The sequence below is a fragment of the Balaenoptera physalus genome, assembly GCF_965194825.1.
Source record: "Balaenoptera physalus genome assembly, chromosome: 4".
Lineage (NCBI taxonomy): Eukaryota > Metazoa > Chordata > Mammalia > Artiodactyla > Balaenopteridae > Balaenoptera > Balaenoptera physalus.
Window position 1 is genome coordinate 22224707 of NC_138891.1, and position 21863 is coordinate 22246569.

Genomic DNA, 21863 nt, shown 5'->3' on the forward strand with positions numbered 1-21863 from the left:
TTAGTGCCTGGTTATGAATTTTTCTAATCATGTCAGATAAGTACAGTGTAACAAGAAAGGAAAAAGAAAGTACTATGCCTCTCTGTGTTACCAAATGGGCCAGTCGGTAATTTAACTAGAGCCCAGCCTAATGAGGTCAGAGGAGCTGGGGTTTCAGACCCTGATTCCAGAAACGGGTACCTACCAGACAAAGTCAGGGCAAGGCATAAGAAAGCTACATAGAGAGGAATAATGCCGTGAGGTCAAGGAAAATGGTTTAGCACAGATATTCAGTTCTAAGAAAAATTTGATTGATGGTATTTGAAAATAGTTATTCAAAGAAAAGAGAATGTGGGCTGATCCCTAGCTGAGGTGTAGTTTTGGCTCAGCCTTCTAAAACTAGAATCCTGTTTTCATTATGCAGAAAGGAAACTTTGAAGTATCTTCATTAATTCAAAAGATTTTATGAGATATGGTCTTAATGACAGTATGAAAAAAATCAAAGCCCACAGCAGTCTTAGTTAAACAAGGAAACATTGTGATTTAGATGCTGCACATAAACTCCTCTGAAGATGAGGGCATTGTGCTCCCAGTGGGCCACAGCATCTACATATAAAAATCTAAGGAGTTTCTCAGAGTCCAAAGCACTGTGGTCAGGGTGATGATCAATACCTGTCCATAATAATGATCTGTTTAGTTGAGTAAATGGGAAACATTATTCAGTCATCCAAAATATCTTCATCCAGGTTGATATCTGTTGTGTCAATATCTTCTAATTCCAAATTATCCAAATCTACTTCCAGTTCAAGTAAACTCTGCAAAGAAAAGGAAGAGGGTGAGTTATATAGTACTGTGTTAAAGCAAAGTTATTAAAGAAAAGTTATCTGTGATTCATGATCCAAAGGGAACTAAAACAACAGTCAAAAGGGGGCATCTTCTCATTTCAAAACCCCTGCTCTGAAACTGATTACATCACTTAAAATGCAGAGGCCTGCACATCCTGCAGACGTTCGCGGGGAGGGAGGGTGAGGCTGGGGTCCAATAGAAGTTGGGTATGATGTCCGTACCTTTTCCTCTTTGTTGTCTGTGGGGGGGACCACAATAACAGGAGTAGGAGAAGCAGGTTTCCCATCAAGTTCCTGAAAACCCAAGTAGAAACACACATAAAAACAAAGGAATCTGTTCAGGAATTTGAAATTTTTCCCGAAGGGAAGGCAGGTCAGGATTAGGAAGTGGGAAGTGGTACTTAAAATCAACAAATCTCAACCAAACTTTCTCATGTCTGACTGACCTGCTGAGATGCAGCTCTTGAGGGCTGCAAGCCTTTTGCCTCTTCCATAACATTTCTTTCTTCATTTGGCTATCAGAGAATAAAGCAATGATGAAATGAAATATTCTGAAAGCATAATTCATCTATAAACTTGGCCTAAATCCCAGATACTAGCTCTTAATCGAACCATAATGTATGTGGTGCAGTTCAAAACCTTAAGTCGTGAATGCCTTTCCACCCCGTAGTCACACGGGATGAGGCACCCCAGGCACTCACCGTGACAAGTGGGTATTGTTTGGCCGGCCACAGGTCAGCATGTGTTTCCTTCACCCATTCTTCTACAACGAAGGCTTCTTTTAATCCAGGAAAAAGGTTTTCATATTCTGTTGGATCAGCAAGGGATTCTGCTGCTTTCTGATTGACTTTTGAGAGATTTTCTCTCCAGAGTTTCACCACCCTATTACAGATATCATAGAACCATTGGGAGACTGTTAAGGGCTCTGTTTTTATCTCAAACATTTCTTCCTAAAATGAAAAGTCTGTACCTTGAAACCTGACTGGGTAAGTAAGTCCGTGCCAGGAAGGCAGCTTCTGGCAGTCGTCCAGTTCTAATCAAGAGCTCCAGGCAAGCATCAAGCCTAAAGATTAAAAAGGAGAGGCACTGTTACCAAGAATGAACGCGATAATAATGGCACTTACCACATTAAAGAAATGTGGGTTTAGTGCTGGCAAGTCAGCACTCCCTCTCCAACTCTCACACATACACCTCTTTTCTGTCACTGAGCCACTAACTTGTCATCACCAGTGTGTTACATAACGGACTCCAGGAGTGTGAGAGATTTTTCAATCTCCTTAACTTCCCTAAGAAGAATCTAAAGGGGCTTTTTAAAACAAGGTAGCTTAGATGAGCACATTTAAGGGCTTCAGAATATGAAGAGCAGAAACTCGGTTTCACAAGTATAGTTTTGAGGGCAGCATCTCTAACACGGACTATGCTGGACAATCCAGTGGTGCCCAGTAGGAAAATATCCAGGTGTCCATTTTCTTTTTTTAACTTTTTCCTGTGTAAGTTTGATAAAGTGGATAACGTGCTTTAGAACTCAGAATTTTTTGGATTTTAAAAAGGTAATACCTTTTGGATTTTAGAAAGTACATATACATTACATAATACCCTCAGCATCAGAGTCACAAACATCAATATTCTGCTATAACACATGAATACTAAATGCAATAAAAACAAACCAAGTAGCATAAAAGCAACTAATAATACTTCAGTGTTTAGGCCAGGTTTTGCCACCAAATATTCTCAGAATGTTTTTGGGTTTTTGAGTTATTGATAAGAAATAGTGGACCTATTCTTACAGGTATATAAATTTACGCATACATATGTATAAAACACATACACATTCAAAGTTTTTATGATTAAGTGTGAGGTTTAAAAAGTATGTAGGGCAAAGTTAATGAATACTTCTGTGTTTTATTTCATAACATGGTCAACTAATGAAATGATCTCATACGCACTAACTGCTACGACTTTTTAATACATGACATTTTTATGCTTTATAGTTGAAATCAAATCTAAAAGTAACTGGCATCCTCATCCACCTTATTTTTGTTGTAAGCAGATCAGAATTATTCAACTTGGGTAAAATCACCTGCCGCTCAGGTACCAAATGAAACAAGCAGCCCAACGGCCTCCTGCCTTCATTAACTAAAATACCTTAGCCACTAAGTGGCAGGGCTGTTGAGAAAGGGGTTAACATTTCTCCCAGTTGAGCCTCCCCGAGCAGCTCATTTTGCTCAGACATTTAGACCAAATGTGGTAAGAGCATCCTTTGCTGAAGAGCATCCTCTGAGTTCTTCCAAAGCAGCACTGTCCTCCTGCCTGCTCCCATCAGCAGCACCGCTTGGCCAGGCATCAGCACTCGCTCCAGGGCTCCTTCTTCATGTTCCTCTCCAAAGACCACGCTTGAAGTCAGTGCTTTATTACTGTGCCCAACTCTTGCAGACCTTGGGTTAATACTTACTTGCCCTGTAAAAAGTAGCTCATGAATGCCACATTATTCTTGCCGTCTCTCTCCGCACCCTCTGCTAGCTTGTTCACCATAGTAGCATTTCCAGAGGCAGTGGCCAAAAGCAACAGACCCCCATAATCCTGTGCATGGTGCAGGCACTCCTGGGCTAGGCCAAACTGGCATTTACTAATGGCAAGTTCAGCAAGTTGTTTCCACTTCTGTTCTGACTGTAAGAAAAGAGATTCCACATTAAAATATCTTTTAAATAAACATTTGAATTTCCAACATCAACATTATTCTGTTAGTCTGAACATCATTGTACTAACAATTTTATATTTTCTATAATTATAAAATACATATTTTATGTATACTGAGCTGTGCTTTTTCTATAATTATAAAATACATATTTTATGTATACTGAGCTGTTGCTTGTTAAGTAGGGTCTATCAAAATAAGAACGGAATGACAAAATGTATAATGAGGAAATCGAAATTATTCACATACATAAAATTAATTCAAACACAAATCAAATTTAATGCTGCATGTGAATAATCCTCAGCCCATTATATTTTTATTTTGTAATTACACAGTGAAACTAAAACTAACGAGTTTTAAGGTAATTAGACTGTAATTATTTTAAGGAACGATTTAATACCACTTTTTGAAAGCAGAAAAACCTTTTTATGTCCTTAAATATTTAATAATAAATATTATTTCTGTCATTTGTAGCTTCTCAGAAATCAAATAAAATGCTGCTCATTTGGATGATTTTGACATAGCTAAAATTTATTTAGTACATCTGAAATGTATTTACCAGTAAATGCTAGACTTAAACCACAACTGGGAGCCCTCAATATACAAAATATACAACGATCCATAAAAATGTCATTAAACTGTCTCAAAATGTCAGAACCCTTCTTTAAAACCAACGTCTTCCTCACTAGTTTGGGATATTGGCAAATTACTGCTGTGTCTGCATTCTTTTAGAGTTCCAGACTCCTTTATCTACTATCTTCTAGCTTTCCTTCTCTTCCAAAACAGATCTCATGTAAGATTAAAAAAAAACACTTTTTCTTAAATTAGAATGCTAAGAATATATTAATAAGAATATAATAATACATATCTCCAATATAATCCATTTAATTTACGCAAAGATAAACGTAATTCATTTTTTAAGAAGACCAAAGAAAGGCAACAACCTCACCAAAATGAGTCACTAATTTGCATTTCAGAAAACTTTAAAACACAACTTATAGTAGACACATATAAGTACCTACTGACCCTTCCATCACTTACAAAAAATCATAAATTAGTACATACCTCTGCTTCCACTGCTAACTGGTACGCAATTTTTAGTTCTCCAAGCTGAAGAGCAAGTTCAAAGCGATGCTCAGGGTCTGTGGATACCGTAAGAGCTTGCTGCTTGAAGCCCTAAACAGATAAAATGTGTGTGTTTATGTACAGAAAAACCTGTGTGTGTGTAGTCTACATATACAGTGCACACACGTGGCAAACAATCCGTTGCTCTCTCAAACTAAATATGCTGCTGACATTGGAAGCCCCATTCCTTAAATCAAACAAAGTAACAAATAAAAAATACTCTTCAATTAGAAGACAGAAAAATTAAGGAGCTGTTAAATTAACTGGTAAAAAACAGGGCAGACAAAATTCAGTCACACAACATCTACTGTTTTCTAAGCAGTGGAAGCTGACCAATGCTTGATAAACTCAAGTAAAACAACAACCACTAAAATTTAGAAATGTAAAAGTAAACAAATGTCAAAAAGAAAAGGATTTTGGAAAGTTGACTGAACAAGAGCCACTTCAAAAAGAGAAAGACAGGCACAGTGGTGTAAACCTAGCTGTCCGTAATCTCCTGAGCTGGGCCTCAGAGATCTAGTCCAGTGCCTCAGAGGAAAGGAAGTCGAATGTAAAACCTCCCAATTTTCTATCATCCGCAGATCATTTAGCAAACATTTTGCTTTCAGGTCCTGATACTGATCTGGTGTCATTACCTATGCCTTTACTGTTGGTCGCATGTCCAGTTTACTCATCAGCAAGTATTCCAGAGCACGGAAGTCTAAAACTGCCTTCCCATGCTCCAGTCATCAGCAACAAGCTTTTAAACCAACTACCGTAATTACTATATTAGCTTCTCCCTCAAGACAAACAGGGCTGATGGGGTCTGCCCTATGGGCAAGTTCTTCAGCTCCAGGGATGTGGTATATGAGACAAAAAGCTCAGGCTGCAGAAGACTTCCTCAGACTGAGAGTGAATGCTCTGTTAGGGGGTGGTCAGGATGGAGAAGCTGGACAGCTGTCTGAGTTCTGTCTGGGTAGATATTCAGCATTGCTGTATCACTGTGTTTAAAATAACTTCCCAGACTATACAAGCTGCCCCTACCTCCATTCTCCCAGGAGTACAATGTAACAAGCCATTCTGAATAATCTGCATTACTCCCTTTCTTCCCTAGCACTGATGTAGACAATATAAAATCCAAGAGTGGAGGATGGAAGATCTATAGAACTAGTCAGATATAGGTGAGGGCAAAGCAGATGAAATGAGGTGGGCTATATACACTTACTTTTGCTTTCCTGCAAATCCCCACTGAAATGACACTTAGGGGGTTCTTTTTTAAAAGCATAACTCCCAAGGACACACAGAAAGGCAGCAGAGACATTAGTAACAATTTTGGAAGCTCGAAAGCTGGTGGAGGAGTACAAACATTCAAGTTAAAACACTAGAGAAGACTAATCCCTAAATCAGGAGTGAAGACAGCATAGAAACAACCGGATTCACACCTCAGAATCCCCAGAGGTGTCTCGTGAAGGGTAGTGTTAAAACCAGCAAATAAACAAAACTGCCTGAAAGTCTATATAAGAAGCAGTTAGATACCCCAGGTCCCCACTCCTCTCCCCGCCCCGACCTCTCGACACACACAGAAGACAGGAATCTTGTTCTTTGGAGAGGGTAAACTAGAGGGTCTCCAGTCTGAGGGATCCCTGCTCACCCAGAAGGAGTGCTGAGTGGCAAAAGGAAAACAGGAGGTTGTAAGAATGGATGTTGAGACTAAATATTTGAAATACTAAATGCTGAGACACCAAGCCATACTCTGCTCAGCCCGCAGAAGGATGGTGATTGGGGAGCTTCTCTGTAAACTAAGCAGCCAAAGGGGTAAGACTTAAAAATACTAAAATGTCAATGAGGGCCATATGCCAGCCTGAACAGTGCCTGGTACAATATTAAGTGCTCATTAAATTCACTAATTGAATAAATGAAGAGTCATTAAATTCATTAGATGAAGATACTGACATTGATTGAGGCTCCCCAAACAAAAGGCCTAGCCACATCACATATTTTTAGTCCAGCCAATAAATTCACCCATAAACTCAGATCTTTTGACCTGCTTCTTAGACCTCCACTCTTAAATGAGTGCCCAAAGATCATGAGATACCTGAGGAAAATCTTTAAAAGGAAAGGCAGAGATCAAAATGAACCAATAACAGCAATCTGAAGAAAGCATACAACATAAGGGGAAAAGAAAACTCAACAACAAAAACCATCATTCATACCCTTACAGAGGGTATGAAGATAAACTCTGATCCATAAACAAGATTTAGAAAGTCCAAGAATAACAAAATAAGAAAACCAGTGCAAGAGGTCCAACATCTGAATAACAGTTGCACAGAGAGAATACAGAAAACAAAGGAAGGAAATCAACAGAGAAATGATTCAAGAAAATCTCTCAAAAATGAAGGAATGAGTTTCCAATTAAGAGAGCTCATCTAATACCCAGAAGAATGAACAATAATTGACCCCTACACAAAGGCCCACCATCATGATAACATCACAGAACAACAGGGACAAGATCCAAAAAACTTCCAAAGAGAAAAAAACAGATCAGGTACCAAGAATCAGGCATATAAATGGCTTTAGACCTCAACAACTAGAAGCTAGAAGGCAGAAGGCAAAATAGAATTTCGTCTTCAAAATTCTGAGAGAAAATCATCTCCAACCTAGAATTCTATATCCAGTTAAATGGCCAAATATGTTTTAAGGTAGAACAATGGCACTTTCAGATAATCGAGGTCACAAAAAAATTTACCTGCTATTAATAAATAACCCTTTTCTCAGGAAACTACTGAAGGACATACCCCAGCAAAAGGAGGGAGTAAACCAGGAAAGAAGATAGGGAATATAGGAAACAACGGATCCAACTCAAGAGAGCCAAAGGGAAGCCCCAACACGATGGTGAGGGGATATCCATGATGAGGGCAGAAACCAGTTCAGCCTGAAGCAGACTGAACATACGGAAAGGAGATTTCAAGGAAATCTGGAGAACCATCGGAGTAGGGAGAATAACCCTAAGTACATAGAAAAATAAGCAAAGTTTAAAAAAAAGAAACAATTATTAACTCCAGGGAAAACAAACAACTGCAAGAAGAGAAAGCTATTGCTATAATATATCACATGGCTCAGCTGTGAACAGTGTTTACACAGCCACAGTAATATAAACAATGAATACCAATTTAATCAAAATTTTGATGTAACTATATTGGGAGGTTAAGCAATCGGAAAGTGGCATTATGTGGTAGAAGCAGGGGGAGTGAAAGAGATAAATTCCTCATCTTGTATAGAGTGGAAAGTCCCAAGAAATGCCTAAAGCTGAGAAACAGCAATATAAGTATGTTAGACATGTGGAAATAAATGCCAACAGAGTCAGCTAAAAGAATTACAAGTGATTACCACTAGGGAGTAGAAATGAGAGAGAGAAGGGAGGGCTCTTTTCTTCCTAAGCCTTGCAAAACGTTGTACTTTGTGCACACGTAACTTTGAATTTATACTAAAAATTGCTACATTAAGGAAAAGGCTTATCAGTAACGGTAAATTTTATGTATATTTTACAAAGAGAGAGAGAGAGAAGCCAGCTAGGATAGAGAAAAATGCAGCATAGAAATGAAAACACTGATAGAACGGAAAAAAAGTCTACAAAAAGGGAAGACTAATAATCACCTCCAACACTTAAAGGGGATGCGAAGGGCAATGAGAAAGGAGGAGTATAACAAGTGACTTAAATTTAAAGGAGAAATTGCATTGCCATAAGGAAATCAGTGGTAGTTAAGAAATAAAGTTCTTCAAATTCGTATTAACATTCTTTCAAACTGCTGGTTTTCAAAAACACACACAAAACAACCAACCAACCCCCACCCCCTTACCTGCTTTTCCAAAAAGTGAGCAACTCTGGTCCTCTGCTCTTTTGGAATGGTCGGAAGGACCTTATCAGCCATGCTGAAGTCTCTCCGCATGACAGCTGTCTGGTATTCCAGCACTGAAACCAGCAGGGAGTAGCTAACGATGTTGAGTTCCTTATCCCCCAGATAAAGCCTGTTGTCTTTAGGAATATAGCCCAGGAGATACATTGTCCTGTAAGAGAAACGGAAACTAATTTAGAACTAAGCCCAAATCAGTACATACACACACTCTCTCTCTCTTGCAGTCACTCACTCACTCTGCCTCTTGCTCAAAATCTTTCCATTTGATTGACGCAATTTTGGTTAGCAATTGCCACCTATTAAAACACTGAAAAATCAGGCCTATCATTGTTAAAAGCCAGCAATTGGTTTTGTTTATGTTTAAAAAGTATGCTTTTAAATTTAGGAGGCTAAAGACAAAAGCAAAACGATACTCAGCTACCTGTCCAAGTGGGCAATGGTGACTATTTCTCCTCCGACATAATAATTTAATCTGTTCACAGAACTTGTGTAAATGAAGCAGTCGCCTACCCACAGCCCTGTTTTCACAATTTCCTGAATCTCACCAAGAACCTGCAGGAAAAAAATAAAGTCTATTATTATCTTGTTCAGCAATAGGAATCCTGTCAATGACAAAAAACTGAATATAATTAGGGGTGATACGTAGAATAAGAAATGCAGAGAAAGAATCCTATTTCAAGAAAGAAAATCTTTCCTTGGAATTTCTACTTTCTTCACTTAAGAACAGATTCCTGGATGAGTATCTGTACTGTAAAATCTCACTGTTGCGTCAAAGCTGTAATCTAAGAACGTGCTGATCTAAACTCCTAACATACATGAGACTGGAATAATAAGTATTTCAAAAAGTCTTCCAAGACACCTCCACAATGGATGATTTATCATTACATTTGAGAGCGCATTTTAAATAACTCTGGCTAAACTGTCTTAAGACCAAAACACCTTCTAATTTCCTTACTGAAAGACAATCAAAGTTAGTCTAAAGGTTTCCTAAAATCAAAGCACAAATTTCTTTTGAACAAATACTTTCAGACCCTGATCTCTGAGCCAAGATTTTAATTTTCACATTTTACCGTAACTCCTTAAATGCTTATTAGTTTCCCCAAACCTATTTTATAGTAGTAACAGTGAGTGAAGCTCTGCTCTAAGAATATAAATCATTTAAAAACAAAGCTAAAGTTGTGCTGATGCAATTACTTCAAAGCCATCTTCAACGCCATCTTCAGTAACTCCCTCATGTGTTTCCTGTGCAGCCAAAACTTTTTCCGACAGATATTTAAGGATAAAAAATGACTCTTCAGTGGCAATACAGACTAGCTCTCCAGAGTCAGACCAGAAAATCTGCAACATGACAAACAAAAACACAGATAAATGATTTTGGATTTCTGAGTGGGTATGACAAACTGCATACACTTTGTTTCCTACAAGATTTATCGTCCTACATTAAGATACTAAGTATACACTTAACAATTCTGTCATGTATATACACACATATTTGGGAGGGTGGACAGGGCACTACCGTTCTATTTATAGAAATGGAAGGACCTAAGGGAGGCAGCAAGGAGCGCTGGCAGTAAGTGCCAGGGGTGCTGAGATTCAGAGGAGCACTAGCCTATTCCCTATTGCCCTACAATAGTGTTTCTCACTCTTTCTTTTTTTCCCATATGACCCCCACCTCAAACCTTTTTTAGGCATTTTTTTCCCAATCACCTTCCCCTGAAGTTTTAATATCACAGATACTATATGTCTATACATATATTAATACATAAACATATACATACGGTACACAAACACATAATGTGTATAAACATATGTGCATCTATGCTTTATAAAGAGTACAGTTTGTCATCAATTGGTTCCAGGAACCAATTTCTTCCCCCTAGGGGACGACGTCCCCCTGCTGAGAATGCATGCTCTAGAAGACAGAACCAGGACCCTGGGGAGGTGGATTTGTCTCCACAGATTATTTCCTGACAGTTAAAGCTGTCAAAGAAGCAGGCAGATCTAAAGGCTGAAAACTTTGTCACTGGAGAACGGCTACCTAAATTTTAAACAGCCATTATCAGGTAAAGTATGAAAAGGCTTTCTGAACTGAGTGGGAGACTTGCAGGCCCTTCCAGGTCAAGAACTCCCTGGCTATTTATCTTCAAAGCATTAAAGCCATTTAAAATATAAACAGCACTTGGCATTTGTATAACTTTTTATACTTTTCAAAAAGCCCAACATCTACTGCCTCACTCAAATACCACAACTCTCCTTTTCTAAGCAATCCTGAGGTACATGGCACTGTGTCCAGCACAATGGAACAGGGACAGCAGGGTACAAGGTTGTTTCTTGGCCTCAGGGACTCAGAGCTTGTCACAAAGATGTACACTCCAAAAACAGCAATGGAGGGAGCTCACGTGTTTGGGCTGAATTTCAATTCTGCGTATGAGTTCTGTATTGTCCCAGTCATAGAAAGCTAAGCCATTTACAGATCTGACTCCCAATAAGAAGCCTCCATAGATACCTAAAAAGAACAAAAAAAATTTTAGATCTTTAGATGTTTTTGAGCCATTATAAAGCTTCTAAAATTGTATCATATATAAACAGCACTCACTTTCAGCTCCAAAATCTGGTTTAAATGATTTTTTTTCCTTAAAGTTCTTAAATATCTTTACAACACTGTTGCTCTCTCTTATTGCATATCTGGGGGGGGGGAAAAAGGAAAGCAAATATAGCATATTATGTATATACTAAACTGCAATTCCACCAAATGTTACAAATATCTTCAAATACATTTGAGTAGTGAATTATGCAAAAATATAAAATAGTTGAAAATTCACTAATATATTTTTTCCTGAGAGATCAGTGAACTGCTTACAGTTGGACAAATAATGAATGGGTTTCACAAGGTCTATTACACAAATTACTAGGGCTTACAAACTATTTTAGAAACTGAAAAGATCCAAATGTTCCTCAATAGGTGAATAACTAAACCAACTGCAGTCTGTTCATAAAATGGAATACTACTCTGCAAAAAAGGGAACCAATTACCCATCCATGCAACGACATGGATAAACCTCAAAAACATTATGCTGAGCAAAACAAGCCAGACTTAAGAGTGCATACCACACAACTCCACTTACATGAAACCCTAAAGAAGACAAATCTAATCTACTGGGGAGTAGGGGCTGGGTGCTGACTGTTAAGGGACACAAGGGGATTGTTTTTGAGATGATAGAAATGTTCTATATATCTTGATTGTGCTGGTGGTTACAGATTATATCCATTTGTCCAAATTCACTGAAATATACACGTAAAACAGTGCATTTTATTTCGTATAAATTATACCTCAATAAAAGTAACTTAAAAAATAAAAACTTTTATTATAAGTGGCTCATTAGTCAGCCATGTTTGGCAACAACTTAATAAATCATATATACTCAGGCCTCTGCCTTGAAAAAGGGCTGTGGTTGGATACTCGGGAGTGTATGAGGAAGTGATCTGACAAGTGCTTTGCTCAAGACGGGAAAGATGCTGAACAGGGTCTGGGCTGGATAAAGCTGAAAAGAGGAAACTATCAAAACAGAGGGAGAGGTATGTTGAGAGAGGTAAGGCGACTCATGAACCATAATTTTGATTAAGATGGTAACAAAGTACCTTTTAGTATATGGAACTGTGCATGAATGAGTTTATTTAGGAAATTTATGAAAAGATCTTACCTCTCAGTGACCTTTCTGTTAAAAAATAAAAAGCATGCATCTTACTATGCAACACTGAGGCTTAAGTTACCCACTGCCGGCAGAAGAGGCAACACAAAATATGGGGAAAACAAAACTAAGAAAACTGTAAAGATGTAATTCAGTGTCTGAAAAAAATGTAAGCCCCGAAGTTTATTACATGCACCAAACAGGAATCAAAATGGAACCGGTCAGTGACTATAATAATTGAGATGTAAATTTTTCCTGTTTTTAATGAGACTATTTTATGAACATTTTGAATTCAGACAGAATCTGTTTTGTTAAGAATGGGATGTGAGTAAAGAAATACTTTTATTTGAATTATGCAGCTAAATGTGGTTTTCCCCCTTTTTCCACTTTATTTAGAGATGTATAAAATTTGAGGATGCTTAAAGTTTACGCAAGGAATGAACAGACTTAATTAGGTATAAGTTCCTAAAAGGCATTCTGTAAGCCCATTACTGTTTTGAGGAAACAGGTTCCTCTGTGTTGTTCTGTTTCATTTTCAAATTAGGATCCCAAGTCCTTGATTTAGATTCTCAAGGAGGGTGATGATATATTTAAATAAAATTAAATGGATCCTAAGATTGTAAAAAAAAAAAAAAAAAAAAGAGGTAACATTACAGAAAATGAGTTTTTTTTTAAACATCTTTATTGGAGTATAATTGCTTTACAATGTTGTGTTAGTTTCTGCTTTATAACAAAGTGAATCAGCTATATGCATACGTGTATCTCCCTATCCCCTCCCTCTTGCATCTCCCTCCCACCCTCCTTATCCCACCCCTTTAGGTGGTTGCAAAGCACCGAGATGATCTCCTTGTGCTATGCAGCTGCTTCCCACTAGTTAACTATTTTACATTTGGTAGTGTATGTCCATGCCACTGTCTCACTTCATCCCAGCTTACCCTTCCCCCTCCCCGTGTCCTCAAGTCCACTCTCAACATCTGCATCTTTATTCCTGTCCTGCCCCTAGGTTCGTCAGAACTTTTTTTTTTTTTTAAAGATTCCATATATATGTGTTAGCATACGGTATCTGTTTTTCTCTTTCTGACTTACTTCACTCTGTATGACAGACTCTAGGTCCATCCACTACAAATAACTCAATTTCGTTTCTTTTTATGGCTGAGTAATATTCCATTGTATATATGTGCCACATCTTCTTTATCCATTCATCTGTTAATGGACACTTAGGTTGCTTCCATGTCCTGGCTATTGTAAACAGACCTGCAATGGCAGGGCAGGAATAAAGACGCAGACGTAGAGAACTGACTTGAGGACACGGCGGGGAGGGGAAGCTGGGATGAAGTGAGTGAGTAGCACTGACATATATACACTACCAAATGTAAAATGGATGGCTAGTGGGAAGCAGCTGCATAGCACAGGGAGATCAGCTCGGTGCTTTGTGACCACCTAGAGGGGTGGGATAGGGAGGGTGGGAGGGAGGCTCAAGAGGGAGGGGATATGGAGATATATGTATACATATAGCTGATTCACTTTGTTGTACAGTAGAAACCAACACAACATTGTAAATCAGTTATATTCCAATAAAGATATTAAAAAAAAAAAGATTCATTGAGGTTTTCATCAAGATTACATCAGAATCTAGCATCTCTCCCCAGTAGCTCAGAAAAGGGCAGCAGCAGCTCAGGATGCCAGGTCCTGGGGAGGGCCTGCCACGGTCTTGATTTGAGGGCCAACTTTGCCTTCAGCCCATAAGTACCAGGCCCTGCCATGGGCTCCACCAAGGAAATAGGTGCGGGTCCCCGGTTTAATGTGAATATTATATCAGATTAAGTGAGCCAGCTCAATACTGAGCACAGAAAAGGCAGAGGCAGCTCAGGCTGCATAGCTGCCCCTGACCAATCTTCCAATACAGCTCTGGTGAGAACTGTTCTTTAACATGGTGCAGCACAGCCTACACTGAGCCTTGCAAACCTCTTTAATACAGCTGCACAAACACCCATTGGCAGTCAGGGCAAGCTGGATATGACACAGCTAAAACTTACTCTGAAGAATCGTGGGCCCACGCAAACTCCTGGGCAGATCCAAAGCTCTTGTTTCTCAGTGCCATTGCTGTGTAGATGATATATTCGCCATCACCACACACCACAACAAACCTAGAAATTACAGAACCCAGGGAGGGAAGTACAGAGGACCAATGACATGTAAAAGTTAAGAAACAATGATTCATCTTTATGGTAAAATATTTCTAATAACAAACGTTACTTCAGTTGACTGTTACAAATGAACCTATTATCTTTTAAAGTTATATATTTCTCTGAATATGGAGCTAGACATAAATATTCCACCCAATAAATCAAAAGCAGATTATGAAGAGGGGGTTACAGCTGAAAATGTTACTGCACTGGCCTCTCTTATACACAGAGGGTCAGGAAGATGAGAGGGTGGAGGCACACAGGGGAAGATTCCCCTAATTTGACGAGCATCTGTTGAGCACCAAGATGCCTGGCAGTTTGCTCATTACATTTACACCATAGGAAGGCACTACCTTGTTGCAAGGCTATCTTCATTTTAAAGCTGATCATTCAAATGAATAAAGATATCTTACCCCAGTTTTTAATGACTGTTAAATTTATCAAAATAAACAGGATATTTTAACATTTAAATGTAAGAAAAAAAGAATGTTGCATAGTCAAAATTTTCTCAATAGACATATTGGCTGTTATTAGATGGCCAAAGGTGAAATGTAAAACTTAAGCAAGAAACGTTTTATGATATTAAGGGGAAAAAATGCAATGCGTTCTTAATCTTCATAAAATTTTATTACAAGTAATTATGGATACCATTTACTGAACTAGGCAGCATACTTGGTTTATATGCTCTGTCTTTTTTAATACTCAGGACAGCATTATAAAATGCCCAGATCTATTGTAAAATAACTTTTAAAACTCATAGGTTTAAACTTATTGTACTAGAAACTCTCCTCTCACAAGATGTTCAGTGCTTTACAAATCTTAAGGGAGAAACAGAGCTGATGATTCAAATTACAGAGAAGCAGAATTATTAGCAGTCCCAAAATTTTTTCAAAAGACAAAGACCTCACAACTCGTCTTCTTAAGAGCAATGAGTCATCAAGTGTTTAGACAGCACCCACTAAGTCTCAGGATAAGACATGATTCTAGGCCTTGAAGGAGCGTAAGGACATATACCAACACATCTGAAATAAAGAGTCAACACAAAACTATTCAACTGTTCAAAACTGCGTGGTGGGATAAGGCCAGGAAGGCAACTACGCTTCACCTTGCATGCCAACCCCATCAGCTGGCATGGCTGCCTGCTGCTGTGTTGAGGATTGTGAGGCCATGGCAAAAGTTCAGTGAGGAATGCCCACCAAAGGGCAGGGGTGGGATATGCTGTGGATATGCAAACATACACAGAAGCCCAGAGAGAGATTTTGGTGGTGGCTTACCGCCCATTAGGATTGTGCTGGATAGTCTGAGGGTATATTTCACAACTGCCCATATCCTTCACTGCCAGTGGCAATCTTTCTCCATCTTTAATTTCAGCATCTCCCATTGCTTTTAGGTTGGCCTGCTGGACTTCTGAATGTTTGGCCCAAATTATCTTTCCATTGGCATCCATGGACATGGCAGGTTCCTCCCGACCAAGCTGGAGGAATGACAAATGACTCTTAGCAATGAAAAGGAAAACAAAATAAAACCACGACAAAATAAACATTTTCTATTTTCATTTAATGGAGGGCTCCTTTCTTCCACTTTAAATCTCCGGTGCTTAATCTCTTGAGCTTAATGACAGAAGTGCCAGTTTAACAAAACTGGTGACTTGGAAGATAACTGCTTCCCCTATGTCCATCTATTCAGAGACAGTGTAATGAGAGATTACCTTCACAATGATGCTCCCTTCATCATAGCCCAAAGCAACGTTGTTGGACCCTCGCAGGCTGGCCACACACCATACCCTCTCCATGCCATAATTCAATGTGCTCTCAAGGCGATAGGTGCTTGAATGCCAAATACGCACGGTTCCTGAAAAGAACCATGTGAATATGCCCTTTTGATTTGAACATCCAAGAATGAACTGTCAGGTGAACCAGCCACATGGAAGTTTTTATATTCAAACAGAACACACTTCCTGGCAGCTTAATTTCTTGATCTATAGTCTGTGATTTTATAAAGCAACATTAATAAATAATAGAAAATTTATAAGAAACTAAAACTAAGAAATGTGATCTTAAGTGTGAAATAATGACAGGATTCCTGGGTACAGTGCCCACTACGTGCCAGATGCTTTCTATATGTGATTTCTTCACATCCTTTCACTGTAATCCTATGAGGCAGATATATCTATTCCCATTTCATAATGTACCCAAACCACACATCTATGAAGTGGCTGAGGCTGAATCTGACCCCGGGGTTTTAGACTCCAAAGCACAGGCTTTTTCAGCTTTTCTCTAGCACTTCTGGGTGTCCTCTTATTTAAGTAACAGAGTCAAAACACATTAGAATGATGCTGATAATAATGCCCCTTTACTCTTTTATAGCTTAAGTAGTCTACTCTAATAAAAATATCAAAATCCTTTGAAACTTCCAATGAAAATGCAGGGCACTAGCCAGCTTAAATATCCACTTAGTAATGATATTAAACACAGGAATAAATATTCATTTTCATTTCTAACTTACCATCTTCTGAACCTGTGATGATAATTGGCAGCTCAGGATGAAAACTGGCACAAGACACATTTTGGGCGTGTCCCTCCAGTGTCTGTACACATGTTTTATTCTGTAATCAGTACACAGAAAACACTTTTATTAGTGGCAAACAATAACTCATCCTTAATTTTCCCAGTGCACAGATACATAATAAATAAGAGTGGTTATGACATCTAAACAGCATTCAATAGAGATTTTTGAAATAGAACCATCTTACCGTGTACACATTTTCTCTAATTATTTGATAGTACAGGCAAATGTAAATGTAACTATCACATTTAAAGAAGAAAACACAACACACCCCCGTAAGATGTGGTCTTCATCTAAGTATCATTCCCTCAAATTCCTAAGATAATGTTTTTAATATTTTTATCCTGTATTTAAACACAGATTTGAGTATCTCAGTACAACTGGTTTCTAGGCCTCATTTTATTAACTGTTTATTGAAATTTTGATGTGAGAAACAAAAAAATAAAAATTTAACATACTCTGGAGATAAAAAGTGTAGTAACATACCTAGGTTTACAAGAGTCTTTGTGGCAAAATGATTGTACCGTGGTGATGTCCTGACATTTATTCATTTGTCTGCTGGTTTTCAAATATAAATGAAAGTCTGAGACCACAGTTTAGGTGCAAATTCTGATGCCTTAAGTTATTATGCTATAAACAGAGTTCAACAACCCAAGTTTTAACTGTCCTGGAAGAAACAGTAAGAAGCATATCTAACCTATGGCAAGTAAGCTATGAAAACACTGTACCTGATAGTCCCATATCTTCACAAGACGGTCATCTGCACCTGAAATGAGGTATGGTTTGTCGCCCCCACTGTAGTAATCAATGCAGTTCACGCCTTTTTCATGTCCCTCCAGAGTGAAGTTTGGTGACGAGGAGCCCAGCTGCCACACCTTCAGAGAGCAACAGCATCTGCCAGTCAACATGGGGCCTTGCTTCTCAGAAGGCCGCTCCACCACACCCCTGACAGGTCATGTAAGTGCCAAAGCCGGGAGAGGCGCTCAGGGATGCTCATTTTTTCACCCACTTGTTTTTGTTTTTTCTCACTTTCCTTGAATTTCCAGGGGGCAGAATCACTATAGCATTCTCTGAAAAATGCCGATTTCCAGGCTTTATCCCTAGAGATTATGATTCAGTGGATCTACAATGAAGCCCAGGAATCTAGATTTTTTTAACAGACACCCCAGGTGTCTTGACTTTGAGAAACACTGCTTTAAGGGCAGGAAATGACTTCACGAGAGATTTAATATAAAGCTAATGAAAGTGGACTTAGTAGGACGTATTAAAAGGAGAAAACTACTGCTTAGTCAAAAAATTAAAAGTATGGAAAAGTAGTCAAATATTACTACAGCACTGGTATTGAGCTTTACCTTTACAAATATTTATTTTGTATGTCTACTACGTGGGAGGCCCTGTGTGGAGTATAAAGATGTGTAAACAAACTTTACTAGAGCCAAAGATAAGACAATTTTTGTCTTCAAGATATACCTAATTTAGTGAAGAAAGTTTAAAACTAATTTCAAAGTTTCAACCTATGTCAAAAGCAAGGACAATCCAGTGAAAGGAAAAAAAATAAAGTAAGCCGAAGTCCTAAGATATTCAACATATAGCATTTAATAATAAATTGTCAGACAAACAGCATATAACATTTTATAAAAGTTAAAGGAAAACTAATAAAAATGTTATATAGATGTAAGCCTATACATGCAAGCAAAAGTTTATGTAATGTATATTTTAAATCTACGCATATAGAAATATTTTAAATATTACAGTGGGAAAAGGAATGTATTTACACTCACTGCAACATGTATTAAGCATCTAGTATAGGCAAGGCACTGTGCTGCTTGCTAACGTGTGTCTGTTTGGGGGAGGGGGTAACACACAGTTCCTGCCCCAAACATCAATATTTCAGGGATAAAAATTTCCGGAGACACGTTCATTATTATTCAACATGAAGGCCATAATAGAGGCAAAAAGCGATGGAAGGAACGGTTTGAAAATGACTGGCTCTGTCTAGAGGTGAAATGAATGTCTGAAGAGAGCTTCTCAGAGTAAATAACTGTGCTAATAAGCCTTGAAAGATGAGTAATTCTCCAGAGGAAAAGAAATCAAAATGGCAGAATAAAGAATACTGCAGGCAGAAGGACCAGCTGAATTAGGTAAGGTTCTGTGAACATTCAGGGCTTCTCCAGAAAATGGTGAGTAGACCAGGGTTACTGCAGATATCTTACAACATTAGCTAAGGCTAGTCTTGGAAACCCTTGTATTCCACACCAAGGCATTTGGACTTTATCTTTAGACTCGGAACTGACAAGATGGAATCCATGTTTTAGAAAGATAACTGGAAGCAGTATGGAGAAATGAAGTAAGAAAAAGAATGCAGGCAGATGACATTTAAATATAAAACAGATTAATAATCAGCAGAATTCAACAACAAATATACTAAAGGAGAGGAAACAGTGACCTAGAGAAGATACAGGCATTTTCTTATTCTGGGTGTGAAGAGGTTTAAAAAGTCTTACACCATATTGCTTCCACATGGAAAAACACTCCTTCATTAAGAGCACTGAGCTGCCACACTGTTCTTCTCAACAGAGTATGCCCTTCTGGATCAAAATGAGAAGTCCTATTTTGCTTCAAAATGAGCTTTTGAGAGAAACTTCTCAGACAGGAATAACTTTCTGGGCAGCCAGTAGTAAAATACCTGACACAACTATATTTCACCAACAATCATAACTGACACCAACAGTGGACATCCTACCTTGATAGTCCTGTCCAAAGAAGCACTGGCAAACTGATTGTTATCTTTGGGGTTGATCACAATCTGCATAACATAATGGGTGTGTCCTTCAAACACTTGTGAGCAAGACCATTTTTTATCCCAGTCCCAGAGTTTAATAAGCATGTCATCTAGACCAAAAGAAAGTCTCCAGTTAGTTGCAATTTCTATTTCTTTCATTCAGAACTAAGGTGCAGAGTCTCTGTGCCCTTTAAGGCAGCAAATCTAACACAAATCATATATTCCATGACTTAAAGAAACAGAATCGGAATTGAACAGATTTTTCAAAATGCTTATTTATTCTAAGAATAAATTTAACTCTCTAAAGAGTGGAGATAAAAGAGAGAGATTACTAATAGCAAATATACAAATTTCATGGAAAAATATTTAAGACAGACTCAATGGGCTTTACAGAATGATGAAAGAGGAACAAGTTTGATTAGAGTCTAAGTATGAATGAATAATGATGGCAATGACTATTTCAGAAATAAGCATTTCTCTTTTAATACAAGATTGGTTAAAAAAAAGTTTTGAGTTACTTCTCAATCTCTAAATTAAAAATGTTTCAAAGAGCTATTACCAGTTCAGTGCAACTGGTTTTAAATGCCTTCCAAAAGCTCCACTGTTTTATACATAATACCAAGGAGCAAACTAGTCTGAGTATAAAGATAAAATTGACTAGGGTATATGGCAATCTGCCAAAAACTCACTCAATCAGCATGTAAATTAGCTTTCTGTTCAGTAGACGTTTCAGCATCTAGACCTTCAGGTCTTCCCTGAGGGGAACTGGAGCAACTGCTATACAAATCCTAAGTAGAGCTGATATTCATTAAAATACAAAAGTAAGCAGCACTGATAGAACGTTAATGGATTTAAATCGTTTAAAGGCTGCTTGGAATTAGAACTCTGCTTGTAACAGCAGTAAAAGAATTGCATGTCTCACTGAATGAAAATGAATTACTCAAAGAGACGCACATGACCAAAAGGGGTCATCTCTTACCGCTGCTAGTTAGAATGAAAGGCTGGGTTGGATGAACAGCAATACAGCGAATGTAGTCTGAATGAGCTTCAAACATATGAACTCTCTCCAGAGTGTTGTAGTTGAACACTCTAATCTGCATGTCATCCTAGAAATGGAAAGTTTAACACCATCATTACTGTTATGAAGTAAATTGCACAAAAAAGTATATTATAGGCTCAGGGTATAAAGCCCAGGTTCCAAAACAAGGCACTAATTAACAAAACAAAGCAAGAGTCAAAGCTCTGAGACTGGCTGCCAAAGCAGCCACTGACAGGTTCAGAGATGGGTTAGAAGCACAAGGAATTACTTACCGCCCCCGTCACAGCCCAATTCTTCCTTGCAACAAACTTGGCAGCTCGAACAGGAAGATCACATACTTCAAATGTTTTCACCAGTGTCTTAAAAAATTCACAAGAATATACACTTTGAGTCATGAGGTAACTGAAAAATCTATCCTGTTATATTTAAAACATCCGATTTTTTAGATCACTACTAATCACAAAATGTTCTCAGGCTAAAATATAAAAGTGCAACAGTCAAATGAAAAAAATAGACCAAAGATCTTTTCTTTAACAGATTCAAAGTGCAAATACTTATAAATGATAAAAGAAAGCAAATGTCAACAAGATGAAGTTCCCCATCCTCTGTGCTCCAGCCCTTTCCTACTTCTCTAGCTTCATCCTTGGCTACTCCCAGTGCCTTACCTTTGCTCATGTTCCCTCCGCCTGAAAACCCACCCAGAGGACCTTATACTCCACCTTCACAACATAGCACCTTCATAATTACGTGTTTAATGTCAATCTTTCCTGCTAAGCCCCCTGAGGGCAGGAATCTTGTTCACCACTGTATACCTAGAGCCTAGAACAGCGGCTGAAAAACAATGAATGTGTAATAAGTATTTGTTGAATGAATTAGCCCCTAGTTTTCTTCTTTTAAAAATTAAACCCATAAACTCATAAAATAAACTTATAAACAAGATATAATTCTTTTGTACACTTCAGCAATATGCTTCCATACAGATGCCGTTTCCTTTTAGTGAAGTACGAGCACACAGTGATTTAGATGTCCCTTAAAGCTGCTCAGAATAGAATTATATACACAGGA

General features: G+C 38.2%; 1 protein-coding gene across 1 annotated transcript in view; it reads right to left on the reverse strand.

The window, feature by feature from the left end:
* Window positions 1-427: 427 nt before the first annotated feature.
* The window catches only part of COPB2 (COPI coat complex subunit beta 2), a 28709-nt gene continuing 7273 nt past the window's right edge, over window positions 428-21863 (reverse strand). The window contains exons 3-22 of the mRNA XM_082461192.1: window positions 21071-21157; window positions 20739-20865; window positions 19721-19869; window positions 17706-17852; window positions 16918-17017; window positions 16121-16263; window positions 15687-15886; window positions 14263-14373; window positions 11134-11222; window positions 10937-11043; window positions 9732-9875; window positions 8959-9089; window positions 8481-8688; window positions 4585-4695; window positions 3277-3491; window positions 1795-1887; window positions 1526-1706; window positions 1271-1339; window positions 1047-1118; window positions 428-794 (exon numbers count right to left, since the gene is read on the reverse strand). Coding sequence (XP_082317318.1) covers window positions 699-794; window positions 1047-1118; window positions 1271-1339; window positions 1526-1706; window positions 1795-1887; window positions 3277-3491; window positions 4585-4695; window positions 8481-8688; window positions 8959-9089; window positions 9732-9875; window positions 10937-11043; window positions 11134-11222; window positions 14263-14373; window positions 15687-15886; window positions 16121-16263; window positions 16918-17017; window positions 17706-17852; window positions 19721-19869; window positions 20739-20865; window positions 21071-21157 — 2580 coding nt within the window. The 3' untranslated portion in view covers window positions 428-698. The remainder of the gene's footprint in view (window positions 795-1046; window positions 1119-1270; window positions 1340-1525; window positions 1707-1794; window positions 1888-3276; window positions 3492-4584; window positions 4696-8480; window positions 8689-8958; window positions 9090-9731; window positions 9876-10936; window positions 11044-11133; window positions 11223-14262; window positions 14374-15686; window positions 15887-16120; window positions 16264-16917; window positions 17018-17705; window positions 17853-19720; window positions 19870-20738; window positions 20866-21070; window positions 21158-21863) is intronic.